At 38.3% G+C, this 15,693-nt stretch overlaps 1 protein-coding gene across 4 annotated transcripts in view; it reads left to right on the top strand.

Moving 5' to 3' along the window:
• LOC122994872 (protein turtle homolog B-like) overlaps positions 1-15,693 on the top strand; it is a 162,578-nt gene extending 146,885 nt beyond the window's left edge. For 3 of the 4 annotated variants that reach the window (XM_044369636.1, XM_044369635.1, XM_044369633.1), the window contains exons 19-20: positions 4,563-4,690; positions 6,646-15,693. In XM_044369636.1, the coding sequence (XP_044225571.1) occupies positions 4,563-4,690; positions 6,646-6,860 (343 nt within the window). In that variant the 3' untranslated portion in view covers positions 6,861-15,693. Of the gene's footprint in view, positions 1-893; positions 940-4,562; positions 4,691-6,645 lie in introns of those variants that run through there. The other variant, XM_044369637.1, reaches the window with a different exon arrangement.

Genomic DNA, 15,693 nt, shown 5'->3' with positions numbered 1-15,693 from the left:
CACTTTTTATGAAAGATGAAAATGACAACTATGGTCAAAGGAATACTATTTTGTAATGATTCATTTAATGAGCTCTTGAAATTTTCAGTTTAGTTTCAGTCCAGTCAATGCTGCTTTTCATGTCAGACATCAAATTAGAGGTATTCATCCACTGAATCTGTGAAGCATTGTTCCAAAATGATCACCCTGAAAAATAGATTGCATTTTCCAGTGAAATGAAGAAAATTAACAAAAGTAAATTATTGGCAAATTGACTAGAATATGCATTTGCTTCACAGATGAAATTTCAGACCTTTTGGGGCTACAGTCCATCATTGATGAAAAATACTATTAGCAATGCACTGTATAATTTGTTTGGCACGAGCCCCTAAAAGCCTGGGAATCGGCAGACATCAACACAGGATCCCTGTTTCTCCATCTGTATCATGCGTTGCCCTGCTTTCACCGAACAGGAGGAATCCCATAATATTCATCCAATTGATTCCCCAGACAAAACAAACACCCATTGTTATGTCTAGCTCCAAGCGTTTGAAGATGGCTTTATCATGCAGAGGGATGCTTTAAGAGGAGTTCATCTTGGCAGGCCCTGCGGCCCATCCTCGGCCTTAGTAACCTGACTGCATAACCAATTCTCCCCTACCTTCCACCCTTTCAGATCTTTTCCTAACCTACTTCCCCTTCCCTTTCTGTAACCCTCTTCTCCCCAACCCCTTTAATTGCCCCCAGGACATCCCCAGGTCTGACTACCAAGGGAAGGTTGTTGGGCAAAGTGTGTCACAGGGCCTGTCCGCTTCTCATGTACTGCAATGTCTCCATCATTATGAATTAGGGGCAGTATGGTGGTTCTTGATGGCTCCTGGAGTCTTACCTGCTTTGTTTTTGATTGATCTCAGCTATCTGGGCAGCGTTGTTGTGACCAGGTCCTCTACACCGCAATAGGTAAGGGTTGGATCCATGTCTGAAAGGGGGGGGTTAGCAGGTGGGACTTTTTTGATCACCTCGTCCTTTAAAGGGGAATACAAGACTTTGAGTCTTTGTTTGATTTCAGTCAACCGTGTAGTGCATTTCAGTTCTTTACTTTTTCCTTTTTCTCAAAGTGGCTATGCATTTTGAGTTCTGCAGTCTTCAGTACAGTATGCATTCTGACTGATATGCATATGCCATCTGTTAGCTAATAGATCAGGTCAGAGATGTATCACCAACATGATTTCATGCTTGAGTGGTTTGCTAACTGACCACATTCATGTTCAACTTTTTAATCTGTTAATAGGAATACCACACCACAGGTAAAACCTCAGGTTTACGCATAAATTAGACAACAGCCTCAAACCAGTTTCTATATTTTTCAAATATTTATTTGTCACTTGGTGCACTGTTCTAAAAATGAGTTCAATAATGTCACCTATTGGTCTATAATACATTTCAGTGTAGCATGTGGTGCAAAAGCCAAAGAACACATCGGTGCGTGGCCAAAAACCAGACTATGCTCCAACCGAATAGTTACAAGCTTCAGACATGTATCTATGCACAAACACATTTAGTCTATAGACAACACTTTGACATCAGCCAAACATTAAATGAGTGTAGGTTGATGCTACTTTAATGTGTGCTCAGCCCTCTACGAATGTCTCTATTGATTTACCCTAATGAGGTTCTGCCTTAGCACCGTGAGACAGATCAATTTACTTGACACCCAGTGAGGTAGAAGCAAGCCATAATTGAGTGGGAAGACCAGTGTTTGTGTCACTCAGTTCACCTTGAATCAGTGCAAAGCACTCTTCATCAAAATAACTGCCTCAATCCAGCATCATTTCAAGATACCATGCTCAAGATCTTCTCCATTGGCTGGACTCACTTGTCGGCTCAGGATGGATACTCCTTTTGCTTCTGCTGCAGTTCACGGAGTCTTCCTGCTCCCATCACTCCAGCTCAGTGCCACTGAGTTTCAGCAAGATCCTCTTTGACTTACTACAAACCACTCAACAGCTTCTCAGGCCATGAATCCCTCTTCCTCCTCCACTCTTGGAATGCTACAATGGCTACCACCAGCCTCACTTCTAAGCCATATGCCAAGCAGAAGGCCTGGGTCACATTTTCCCAATTTTAATTGTGCCAAGAAGGAAAGAAATGCACTGCTACTGCTTAACTCCTGGAAATGGTTTTTCCTACCAAATGCATGATCAAGGCCTGACAATCAAACCAATTAGGACACATGCACCTTTGGGGAGCCTTTTGATTTTCAAGGAGTATGGGCAGTGAGCACTCCTCAACATACCATCCCTCCTCGCTGTTGGAGATGCAAGATTTTAAACAGACATCCAGACTTCTCCTCGTTCTCAGTCTTAACCTACGAGGCATTTGGTGGACCAGCCTCATCTTACCTTTGGCCTCTGGCCAGTGGCCAGGAAAGAATAATGCAAACAGTAAAAGGCATTGTCCCACCTGTTACTTTGCTTTCTCAAAGAACTACCACCAGTGAAGTCCATTAGATGGCCACAGTAGTCCTAGAACTGGATTTACATCAATTTAACTTTTTCATTATAAAAAGCAAATATGCTTCTCCCAACAGGTATGATCACCAGTTACTTTTCTCATGTGTTGTTCTTTAGTTCATAGATAATTACAAGGTGTGGCATACCGTTTAGTCATGATAGGATTGTCTATGTTGACTTATGTTATCATTCTCAGATGATCACTTCGTAATAACCCTCTTAGCATTCTCCTCAAGCGTGACACATTCAGCCATTTATATTTTACAGATGCTTATATTGTTTGACACCAATTGAAAATATTTTGGACCCCAATCTCCAAGAAATATTTTGTAAGATTGGCGTTATGACGTCACCTTAAGCTGTGTGTCCACTGGGAGCCATCATTCACAGCTCTTTTTTTGCATTAATAATTCCGTAGAAATACTGTTGCATGTTCCTGGCAGTGTTGAAAGTTTAGCATGTGTTCAGTTCTCAGAGCACCAGTTTCAAGAAGTTAAAAAATAGACCATCTTTAAATAAAAATGCACCAGATACCTTGCAGATTTTGAACAGGCAGGAACTATGACCAGCACTTCCAGCAAGCATCTCTTTAGCTCAAGTAACAGAACAGAACAGATTCCTGGTGGACACATGGCCTTAATCTCCTGTATAAAGCATCTGTACAGAGCATGAATCAAACCATCCACTTTTAAACATACAATTGCACTTGTAAGTTTGGACTGCAGAACAGTTCTCACTGCCATGTGAAGTAAGTGTCCCACCAAAAATAGCTTATGCACTTCTTTTTATCCTAAGGAACAAAGATTTTGCCAAGGGCTTGCAAGGGGGGGCACAGGGGGGGTCGAGGACTCCCTTATGTTTGAGTGAACTGCCCGATGAAGTGCTTTTGAATGTATTCCCCTTTAAAGTCGTGTTCCATGTGCAAACTGCCATGCATGCCATCGCTAAATATTGCTCTTCCGTTTCAAAAAAGAAACAATTATATGGATAAATTCTTGTTACATTTGTTGTCCTAGTGCTTCGCTTTTCTTTGGCTTATTTTTCATTATGTGACTGTTCCCGAGTAGTCATTTTCCCCTCCCGCCATCTCTCCCCCTGTCAGCATGGTGAAGCCCATTGTAGACAGTATCCATGTCTATGAATACATATTGATGATGCTTTGTTGCTCAGCTGTGATTCTCCCCCTCTACTAACGTCCTTCGGTTTCTCTCTGCAGCCACGGCGGGAAGATGGCCTCTCTGTAATGCTAATTGTTTTCTGTGCCTTGAGAGAACCAAGTGTGTGTTTGTGGCAGAAATCTGTTGGCTGCCAAGTCATAAGGGCCTCCGTGGAGGGAGGGAGGGAGGTCTGTAGATGCAATCATGAGCAGCTGAGAAATATACACTCCACACCAAAGAAACATTTGCATCTGTTATTTTCAGAGCAGAATAGTTTCATTTCTAAAAGAAACATCCAATCTGCAAACATATCACCAATTGTCTTGTTTACATTTTGTTCAAAATACAAAATAGTCCTCATTTTTGAGGAGAATTTTCCTCTGAAACCAACAATGCAAGTCTTTTTAAATGTTGTATTTCTCGAAAACTTTACTCATTGTCCTAATCCACACCATGAGGTGAACTGACGGTTTCAGCAGTTGTGTATGACTTTGCTTTTCTTTGGATAAAGATTGTTTGGATCAATTTGAGCAAAAATATCTTAGATGTCCTTGAAGGGCAATGACATTTCAAGGTGCACAATTTCTTAAACCATCTGGATTTATGAACTTAACATAATCATCATTAACATAAACATTATGCTTACTAAAACCAGACGATGTTCAAGGTTATGGTAATAGTAGAACTTCTCACATTGTTCATCAAACCTTTGAAAAATTTCAGAGTACAGCTCTTTAGGTGTCTCACATTGATCCTGCGGCAATGTGCAGCACCTCTTGCTTAGCACGAGCAGTGCTGTTTTGAGATTGTGTGGGTCTCTGATTTTGTGGCGCTCCGTAGTGCAGAAACACAGTCCACTGACTATGTTTGGCCTGGAGTTACCCGTTTTTCCCTCTCTCTCTTCTTTATCCAGAAAACGTCGAGGTGCGCCGAGTGCCCTTTCGGGGTCTGAGAGGATTGATGCACTGAGATACCAACGTATTAAAAAGGCCAAGAAGATGATGATGAACAACAATAACTCCAAGACCAGAAAGAAAGCAGGTGTGAACCCTGTTCCTGTCTGCTTTCACTCTTTAAACACTGATATGTTTAAAAATGTGCTAAATCATGATGAGCACAGGAAAAATTATATTTTTCTTCTCAAAGATTTATATTTTGGGTTTTTTTTTTTGTTTGTTTGTTTTTTGCTACACACAGGGGATGCATCATTTTTATATGTGGTGTCCAACAGAGTTGAAAAGCAGTTACATTTCCTTTCTCTCTGCACAAGTGTACATGTAAGCAGGATTTCTCCAAAATTGTGAAATTAATTTGCAAAAATCAGAAAACAGAGACATTAGAACTGAGTAACCTTCCCAGTGATTTGCCAAAAGTAGGTATAGGAGTTGCTGTGTCCACTCAATAAATGCTGTACGTATATAATGTTGTGTAATATGATGTTTATATCATAATTACAAATTGGTTTGGGCAACAAAGTTTTGTCTATTATCAGTAGACATAAACGAGGCAAAACCGCACTAGTAAATAGTAAATAGTGATTATATCACATGCTTCTGATTAAGCACAAAAGAGAAAACCAGAAACTCCATTAATTTAGTATTGTGCTCCCATAATTTGGGGACTCACGAGAGACAAATTAAAAACAGAATGGTCAGAATTGAAGCAGCACAGGCAGAGATCTCCTGTCTTTTAGTCTCTAGTATGTGTCAAGCTCCAAAAAAAACAATGAATCCTACATTTCCCATAATGCAACTCTACATTCATCCATCCAAACAAAAGCGCACAAAACATGTACTGAAATGTACAAGGTCTGACTTAGTGAACCTATAGATGTCTACACACAAAAACAACATACTATACACAGACGCACAGATCGGCACACACAACCAAGAGTTTGTTGTTTTTCCCGTTTTATAACTTTTCTTGTTTTTACACTAAATCAATGCAACAAGAAACTTTCATATGCTGTTAAAATGAGCAAAAGATAAGAGAAGACATGCGTGGGATGGGATACGGCGATAGTATCCCTCCATCCATTATCTCTTCCCTCTTACACTGTGCAGGGTTGCAGGGACAAGTCTCCAAAATGTGTTAGCCCTGTGTGAAAGTATATACAGTATACGTAAAAGTATATGTGTAGGAAGTAGAACAACATGTGTGCTGAGGGTGGGGGTGGAGGAGTGGTGCTAGTGGATTCATACACTACTACTTACACTGAAACCTAAATAGTGACAGACAGAACCTGGGGTGCTAGATGAGTTCTGTAGAGAGAGGCCATGAACTGAATGCACATTTAAGCACACCGTCATTCATGCTTATAGTACATGCTGTCAGGAGGAGTGGGAGATGTCTGTTCACTGCACGGTAGCCTGATTGTTAATAATCACAGATCCAAATTGACACCAAATCCTCACAATAATTACCAAAAACAATATGACCGCAACCCACAGTCATAACACAGACAAACACACACCGGTCCAGATCTTGTTATATAATTATATTGTGATCAGTTATGATTGATCTATGCTACAGTGTCTTTTTAGGCATTGACTTTTTTCTTATTTTAACAACATATGAAAGTTTCTTTTTTTTGGTAATAAACCAACTTATGTTAAAACGAGAAACATTTCTTGTTTTAATGAGATGTGTTGATTTTGCGCAACAATAAAGTTCCATGATATAACATTATATGTATATAGTATATATACACATAGTTTTGTTTGGTGTCTAGTAAAGACTCTAAATATTAAAAGGATCATGTTAAAATGATCCATTTTTCTAGTTATATTAAAAAAACTGACCTTTCTTTTGTAAAAGTGGCAGCCTTACATTATCGTATTCAAGAACAGCCAACCCCTATAAGTATCTTCTCAGTAGAATAACAACTGTCAATGATGTCAAATGATGTCAATGGCATTATTATGTAGAATTGCCTGTAAATATTTCCACCATGAGTTCTGGTGGCAGTGACCTGCCTTTAATGTTCCCTCCTGCAGGTGTCTCCACCTCTCAGACCCAGCAGGCCTACACCTCTCAGGTACTCCAGCCCGAAGAAGCTCTCTACCTCCGCAAGAAGAAGAAACGGCCCATCCTCCATGACCCATACACTCGCTTTTCAGCTCTGCTGTACCGCCGCCCACCACGGGAGGACCAGAAGGCTATTTTGGCTAGCATGGACAACATAGACCTAGACCATGCCACCCTCCTCTGAAAGCCCATGAGGACAAGGTCACATACGTGCTACACACCCCCATTCCAAAATAACACTAGCTACATCCCAGTTGGAAAAAAAAACAACACTATCAACTAAAGATGTTTGCAGTTTGTGATCTTTAAAGGGGAATAGCACTAAATTTCAGCATTCAGATTGGTATATTCTGTAGCACAGCCCTTGGTCAGTTCAATCTGCGTAAGTAAGCATTCTGCCATGTTGACAATCTGTGATGCCTACAAATGAACTTCAAAGAACCAGAAATAAGATAAATATCAAAAAAAAACAATTTTTTTTTCAGTAAAAAAAGTACAGATGGTCTCTATTTACTGTGAGTAATACAGCAGCATTGGTAAAGTGACTGACATCACAGATTGAGGCTTTCCCTCTGAAAATGTTTGTTTTTACAACTACTGATTGGGATGGCCAAAGGCCTAAGAATGTCCTGCATATGCTTAAATCAAGTAGTATTCCCTTTAAAAAAAAATATTGACTTCTAGCAATTCAAATCAGAGTTTTCCAAAGTTTTACTCCAGTGCAAAAAGATAGTCAAAAAGAGGCAATATTTGATTACCAACTCCCGTTTTTCCCATTTTATTTTAAAATCCCAATTTTCCTACTCCAGTATTACCGTTTTAATTTGAAAAGCTCCTCCAGGCTTGGGTCATGTTTCTTGTGCTGAGCCAATCCAAACCCCCGAAAAAGCCCTGCGGGTCTCCGTTTACAGCAGCACCTTCCACCAGATCCTCTCCGCCAGCAACGTCTCTTAATCTGCCGAGAAACTCGCCTCACAAATATGGCTGTTCTCACTTCCTACCAAGTATACCTCAGAGCACAGGACACGAGACCACACAACCACCGGGATCAGCCAGCAGAACAAACTAGCCTTTTTTTCATCTTTTTAGTCATTATGCTCCGCTCACATCTTTTGTAATGATGTGTTCTTGTTATTCATTCATATGCTGTATGTACTTCTTTCAAGTTTGTTAGATGAACAGACTTTGAGTTTGTTCCGTTTATTTATCTTTAGGATGATAATTCTGTCACAAAAAAATTCACATTTTTCTGCTCTGTTGTAAATGATCAAGATTTGGGCTTGTTGTTTAAGGAATTTTCTGACAAACAGAAACACAACCCCGGACTTTACTTTCTTCTATTGACTTTCACTATATGGAACTACTTATTCAATAGATGTCATTCAGCAGTGAATCACAGGGTTTCACCAGGAGCTGATGTTTGCAGCTCACACAATCTTCTAACAAAACCATTAGGCACAATGAACAATGCTAAACTGATTACAAACTTTTTCAATCAGATTACATTAAGTGAGAAACGTGAAGAAAATCATTTGATCCAATATGAAGTCGTTTAATTGCTCCAATTAACCGCTCATCAACTCTGTCTTTAGCTTTTCATTTCTTCCAACAGTTTGCACTGGAGCAAAATCTTTCCATTTAGTTCCATACATTTGTGTCCGTTCCTTTACATCTTCTCCAGTTCTTCTACTTTAGGTAGTGTAGAGGGCTCCAAATCCTATTCAGAAAAATACTATAGTCATGCCAAAAACAATTCAATTTAAAAAAAAAAACAAAACATCCATACATAGTGGAGGATAGGATTGTGTGCCATAGTATATGATAGTATTTTTTCCTACATATTAGAGGGCATAGAGAACAATGGCTTTGTTTGGCCTTAATGGAGCTTCTGGTTGGTTGCCTGCTTCACTTGAGTCTAATTTTTATTTCTAATTATTTTTTTATTTGCAATTTGTGCACGCATATGTAGGTACCTGCCTCTTTTGTCCATTTTCTATTCATAGCCTTTGTATTTAGTCTCTTTATGTGCTTGCCATTTTAAAAATGAAAAATGCTGAGCGCACAGCCATCCTTTAAGAGACACAGTATGTGGCATTGAAGGCAAACACAGTGAGCCAAAAGTTTATGTTTACCTTTCTTTTGAAAGATTCCAGTGATTGAGTTGATTAAATTTGCCTGTCGGACTGAAATGTGGATACTAAGGCGCTAAAATGATTTATTTATTTATTGGATGAACAGAGGAAGTGCCATAACATCAGAAACTATATCACATGTTACACACGCTGTAGCTGCGTCATATTTTAGAGTCAGAGGATGGGTGTATGATGTTACAATACAAGCTTTTGTTGCCGTTTTTTTTTTTTCAGTTTTGCTCAAAAGGTGCTCGGTTTCTTCAGAAGGTGTATTCACTTGCAGCATATCTTGGGCTCCTAATACAACATGGAAGCAGTATCCATGCTCTGCTGACATGTGTTTGGAGTGGTATTGCTCATAGGTATGTTAATTGGTAATGTGCAGTTTTTATGTATTTATTTATTTATTGATGTATTTTTTTTTTTTTTTTTGATTGTGATTTTGAGCAAAGACTCTGTCGCAGCTTCAACTCCAACATAGTCTTCTGAAATAAGCCACATTTAAAGTGACTAAATTTGGTTGATTGATGAAGCTATTTCTACAGTCAACGCCGGCTAAAAGGGGAAGTATCGAGGTTTTAAAATGATTCTCTGACAACCGACCTCTCCTGTCATATTTGACTGAGAGAAGAAGAGATGTTCATCTTTCTCATTTACATCCATGCAGGGAATGCTTATCACTAAGTCTCTCGAGAGCGTTTTTCTAAAAAGTGTCCTGACTCTCGACCGTATCCAGCGTAGTGGAACAAAGTTAATTAAAGCATCGTACAGATGCATTTGGGTTGCTTTAGCAGTTTAAAAAGTGTTTTAGTAAATATGTTAGTGCCTTTATTTATGATGAATTATTCAACGTTGGAACATCTATATATATATATAATGCACCTCTTGTGGAAATTAAAATACAATCTGTAAAATGCAATGTTAACATCTGTAACTAAACTGAAACTACAATCTCTGTTTCCAAAGACAAACAAAGTCAGATGGAATCATTTCAGTGAGAATGAAGTGGCATGAAAATGCACATAGAAGACAATTCATTGACAAATCCACTATCAGCAAATAGCAGCAGATTGTATTCATTAGGGCTACTGCCCACTGATGTGAATGCTGTGGTATTTGAAGAACCGTGCACACAATTTGTTTTGGCCTGTTTAGATAAACTAGAAAGAAGAAAATAAGGATCCACCATGTGACACCAACACCGTTTTTAAATTCTTTGTAAGGCACTAAATGATCTTATGCTGACTGAAAAACATCAGTCAGAAGCCATGTCATCATGAGTGCTTTAGCAGTAGAGTCAGCCTAAGGTGCTAAGCAAACCATAAAGTAATGCTGTACTAATGCTAATTGCAAATGCCACCTGCATTTTCATAATGGTATAATTGCTGTAACTTTTTATATAAAGAAAGGAGAAAAGGCTATAAAAGTGGTTAGAAGGCGCTTGTTGGAGTGGTGGTTGGATTCAAAATCACACTGAAAGAGAAATATGGAGCTCCTCTTCCATAAAGGCCTTTACTATAACATACAGTGATATTTGAAAAACTGCAGGCACTTTTATGCATCATACTCTACAAGGAAAGTGTGTAATTGTGCCTTCTTGCTGTTAAATATCATTGTTTTTATGCTGTTTATAGGATGGTATTTTTTTTAAAAAGAGGAGTGCTTTACTTTCCTTTCAGAGGGACGTTTTGGTTTTATTGAAAGTTTCACTTCTGATGTTTGTGTTGCTGTGGGTCCTCATAGCAGAGCTCCGTAGAGAATGAGCTGAATGAATGAAGACACTGGGTTTGTTTCGGTGAAAGACCTTCTAGGCCTGCATGATAGAGGGGACAGAAGTCATGGACTTTGGCTGTGTATGAACGGGCAGGGTAACACACTAAAGGGACAGTGTGATTACTATCAATTCACAATGAATTTCCCTGTTAGGGCCTTCAGGACGATATTTACATTTATAAGAAATTAGCGAGATAGTACTTCCTTACTGATAGCAAAGCTGCTGAGTGGAGAAAAAACAATATCCATGATCCATATTAAGTAAAAAAAAAAATTTAAAAAAAAAAAGATTTAAATTCTATTGAAGAAATCACCACTTTTTACCAAGTATGTGGTTTTGGAATATGATTAATATTGGATTAGTAGGACAGACTATGAAAAGTCCTGCAACTTCCTTTAAAGAGTTTTAATTAAAACAAAACTAACTGTATTAACAATAATATTTGTAATTTGCATACCAACATATTGTCCCAGTATACATACATACATACCCATTGTCCTGTTTTTTGTTGAGAGATTAATTCTACAATTAATTACGTATATCACATCTGTGAAATCATAAAACTGATGCCAACTTCACACTGAACATATTGCTCCATGTAAAAATCCTGCATTTAAAAAGAAACAACAGACAGATGTGGAAAAAGACCTAAAATATACAAAAGATTCTATATTGAAATTTGTAGATATAATAGGTCTATAATTACTACTGTAAAATAAGAAATTGCATATTTTATTAAAATTGGTTAATAATATGCATGCTGGTACAGAAATTAATATGAAATATATCCCCATTTTTTTATTTCAATATGGGAATTATTTTTCTGTAGATACTGCTGTGACTGTGTTCACAGAGCCAGGATATATTTTTCAAGTTAAAAGTGACGTCTCCCTCAGAGCACAGCAGAGGTCCGAGTCGCCTCCGAAATTCTTTAGGGAAACCACATCGAAAATGATCAAAATAACTGAACCTGAAGCACTGAAATGTAAATTATTCTGTATATAGTGAAGGTTCAGTTATGGTTCATTTTTTTCTATGTTTTGGCTGAATGTAGAGAGAATGAATACCATGAAAACTTGAGTACACCGATTTAGAGGAAAAAACCCTGAAAACTCCAAAGTCACAATAGAGCTCTTCAAACAAAGCGGCGGTGGTGGGGGAAATTGTAGCTTTGTGTGACTGTGCCGTTCTTTCATCACCCAAGGGCTTTAATGAGACTTAAATGAAGTGAGGACAGTGTGAGACATCTAAACAAGGCTGAGGGTGAGAGTCACATCCACCCCGACATTAGAACTACTGTATACCTCTTTATGTGCCACTGAGAAATGTGTCCGTGTACATAGTGTATAGCGAAAGATAATTATTTGCATGGTATAAACATTTGAATGCTACTGACAAAACCGGGGGTAATTTGCCACTACGGGAGCAAACATGCTGCAGCTGTTATGTGCGAGAAAAGTGTGGCAACAGTGATGTGTTTAATCCCAAACTTCTCAGCAAAAAGCCAATGAAAAAGCCTGAAAGATCAAAGTAAGTAGTAATGCTTTTAAACTGACTATAAAAAGCAGTGCACAGGACAAAAAAAAGAACGGACAACCAGTTCAGTAAACCACCTCCTATACCGGCAGTCGTAATGCTAATGCTACGCTAAATCTGACTAGATTCTATTTGATTTACAGCGAGACTTATCATTCAAATTTTACAATCGTTTGACCCTCAAGACACAGTGGCATTGAGATGCAATAAAAGCACATGCCATGTAGTTAGACAAGTGCCGTGGATCTAAACATCCAGAATAGTTTCCAGATGATTTGGTTCTTAGGGCCAGGTAGATTAGCTCTTTACTACTTCCGTGACGTCTATCGATTGATATTTTTTATAGTCCATGTTAGCTACGAACCGTCGTCTGAAGTAAAAAGAAACGAGTCGATTTAATGCTATATTTGTCAAATTGCAGTCTGGCTTGTGTTAAGTGCAGTACATAGATGTAAATTTTAGAATATGATTGATTCTTTGTGAAATACCTTAGCTCAGACTTTCCATGAATTATAAAGACAGTAGCTCTGCATTCACATATATAACATTTGCCCCTGATAGTGCTTCACGTTTTCAGATATCATAAAGCTGAGAAGAAGTCGTTTTTGTGGTGTCTGAAAAAAAAAAGCATCACACTTTTTTTTTTTTTTTTTTTTTTAAATCACATTTAAAAATTTGTAAAGAAAATCTCAGTACTGTATCCCTCTGGACTCTCGGGCTGAGGAGAAGGAAGAGTCTGACGTCCTTCTCTGACTTTACCATGCATTAAGAGAGACTTATCCCCGTATTGTTGACATGTTGAAGAGGCTTTTATCTCATGCCAAGAGTGGAGAATCTCTGGTGCTAACACATGCCGCACAAGTACAAAAAAAAAGTTTGTTGTTATTTACTATCGTTGTTGTTTGAAATGCACCTTTCTGCCCCCCCCCCCCCCTCCCGAGCTCACTGCACCCTACACCGATAACTGCCATATCATTGTCCTTCTCTCCTCAAAAAAAAAAGGGGGGAGAGGAAACAATTTGTTGAGCAAATTAGAGTTGAATCATATCATGTGATTTACTGTAAATAATAGACGTGTAGGTATTCTGACTCATGGTCAGGACTGCTCACGATATGATCTTTTTTGGCCATGAACTGCAAATTGATACAGCGATACGGTGCGATGTAATAACATCACAATCCACTGCTACAGTCTACTAAATGATATCTCACGAGCCAGTAAACATCACAATTAGCTTGAAATGATGAGATCATATGTTAATCTATCAGATTCTTCTTGTGATTGTCAAGAACATCCTTTACAAGAAGAGGAGAAATTAAATACCTCTTCCAGGAAGCAAAGGCTGAATCGCAGACAAATTGCAAAATCAACAAATATCACCTTTTGCTGAGCAGAGGGATTCATCGAGGCAGAGACTTTAATCCCAAACTTGAGACACAGCCGAGCTCGTTTAAAATAGAGTCTTTGTGTAACGCAAAAGACTGCAGATACTTGCCATCAGTGTGTCCGTACAGCAACACAGAGGAAAGTATTGAGATCTTATAAATGTCCAAACTTGAGTGTACAATAAGGCATTACGGATTTGAGATTTAAAAAAAAAAAAAAGGTTTCCTTACACCTTGTATATAATATCTCAAATAAGCATACCTTGTCATATATATTTTTTTGTAGAAGAAAACACGATGCACATCGACTATACTAAAGACTGAGTGGGAACTGAGTAGTGTAGGGTCTGCTTCAGTGACACATTATAACATTATGGAACAGACCAAACGTCTATGTGAGTGATGGAAATCTTCTAAATGCTAGAAATTAGTTTAAGAATTTAATATTATAGAGCCAGGAAATATAGAGAAAAAAAAATTATATATAAATACATATATATTGTCATGGAACCAAAATGGTAATGAGTATCTATATTTGGGGACAGTACTTGTTTTCAAGAATGTATAAGTCTATATTCTATTATTTTTATATCCATTTGTTGCTTTATATTGTAGCGATGCAAAGTCTTACACAAAGTAGAGAAAAATATGACGTCTGTCTGAGGTTTTTTCAGCTGTGTACAAAAACAAAAAGAGAATGGTGCACCCAAACGGCTGTCACTGTACTGTACATCTCACTGTCGATTACACAGACACTCTCAGAAAAAGGATACAGCAAACTAGTTTTTATAGCGACATCCGTTCTGTGTGAATAGCAAAAGTAATCGTTGAATTATTTGTGGGCCGGTCATCTTACCACACTGATCACTCGTGTTGTTTTTTTGGGATGTAGCTCCTCTTTAAGTCTACTATTTATTTCCGGTCAGTTTTACCAGGCTGGCTTCTGCAATCACACGTTCACATCTTTTTGAAAATATTTTTTTTTAGCATGAAAGAATGGTGAGAATCTTTTTTTTTTTTTTTTTTTTCCCTACTATGGTGCTCCCTTGCAATCTGTATCACAGCAGAGCACATCAATATAAATGTATATTCATCTGATTCACAAACTGTGCAAATAGAAATGTTTTACAGCGTATATTTACAGTATGTATGTAACAGACGCAGTGCTTCATGATGCTGCTTTGAACTGACATAAGGGGATCCAAATGTTTCGTTTTGGGTTTTTTTTTTTTTGTTATAAGCAGACGCATGTGCAAGTTAATGCGACGAACGTTCTCTTGCCTTTTCGCTCAGAAGAGGAGGGTGAGCATTGCAGCAGCTGCTAAAGTTACTCTAGACATTGGTGACATTCAATTCAGTGCTGTACATTGCCAAAAAAAAAAAAAAACACACACACACCATATACCTGTACATTCTGACAACTGGTGCTATTTAAAAACATCTGTGGTGCTTTTTTTTAAGTTAGTGATTTCCTTGCTTCAGACAAAATGTAGCTACACTATCCTGTACTGTACTGTAGGAATGCTGTTTGGCCGGTAAGTCGTCACTGGACCCGGTTCTGTGGTGTGTTTCAGGGAATACGCAGATCAGATAGGACTAACATTTTGAGCGGCAAATTTTAAAGCAAGGAAATTTAAAGAGAACATTCGTTTGAATACACCTGTCCATAATGACTTTTTTCTTGGGGTTGAGTTTACAACTTTCTCATTTCGTTTTAGTCGGAACTTCAACAGTGCTTCAAAGTCTAATGTAGAGGTGGTTGCAAATAGTATACACACATTGTGTTTGGTGCTGAGCCACGGTGAAAAGACGTTATATCCAAGTGATTCAGATGTGCTCGCCATGACCTTTGATACGGTATTCGTCATAGACATTTAAATCCATCTTAGTACCTGCTGGTCCCCTTGTATTGTGCGGCATAAGCAACATCAACACGGTGACAGGAAGGAGTGACATTAAGACTTCCATGCATCTCTTGAGTCAATAGAACAAACTCCAAACCCCACCACTAGATGGAGGTTGTTCCTTAGAAGGGACCTGCAGTGTTACTACAGTATGTTTGAAGACCAGAGCATTGAAATAATGTCTCTATAAAGATGAAAACTATTCTTTAAAAAAAAAAAAAAAAAAGTTTGCTGCAAACACTCGACTCACCGTTTTGGAGCCTATACATGAAAACTTAATGTTTA

Source organism: Thunnus albacares, chromosome 13 (genome assembly GCF_914725855.1).
Source record: "Thunnus albacares chromosome 13, fThuAlb1.1, whole genome shotgun sequence".
Classification (NCBI taxonomy): Eukaryota; Metazoa; Chordata; class Actinopteri; order Scombriformes; family Scombridae; genus Thunnus; species Thunnus albacares.
The sequence above is the reverse complement of the archived record's forward strand: the minus strand, read 5'-3'. Positions and strand labels throughout refer to the sequence as shown.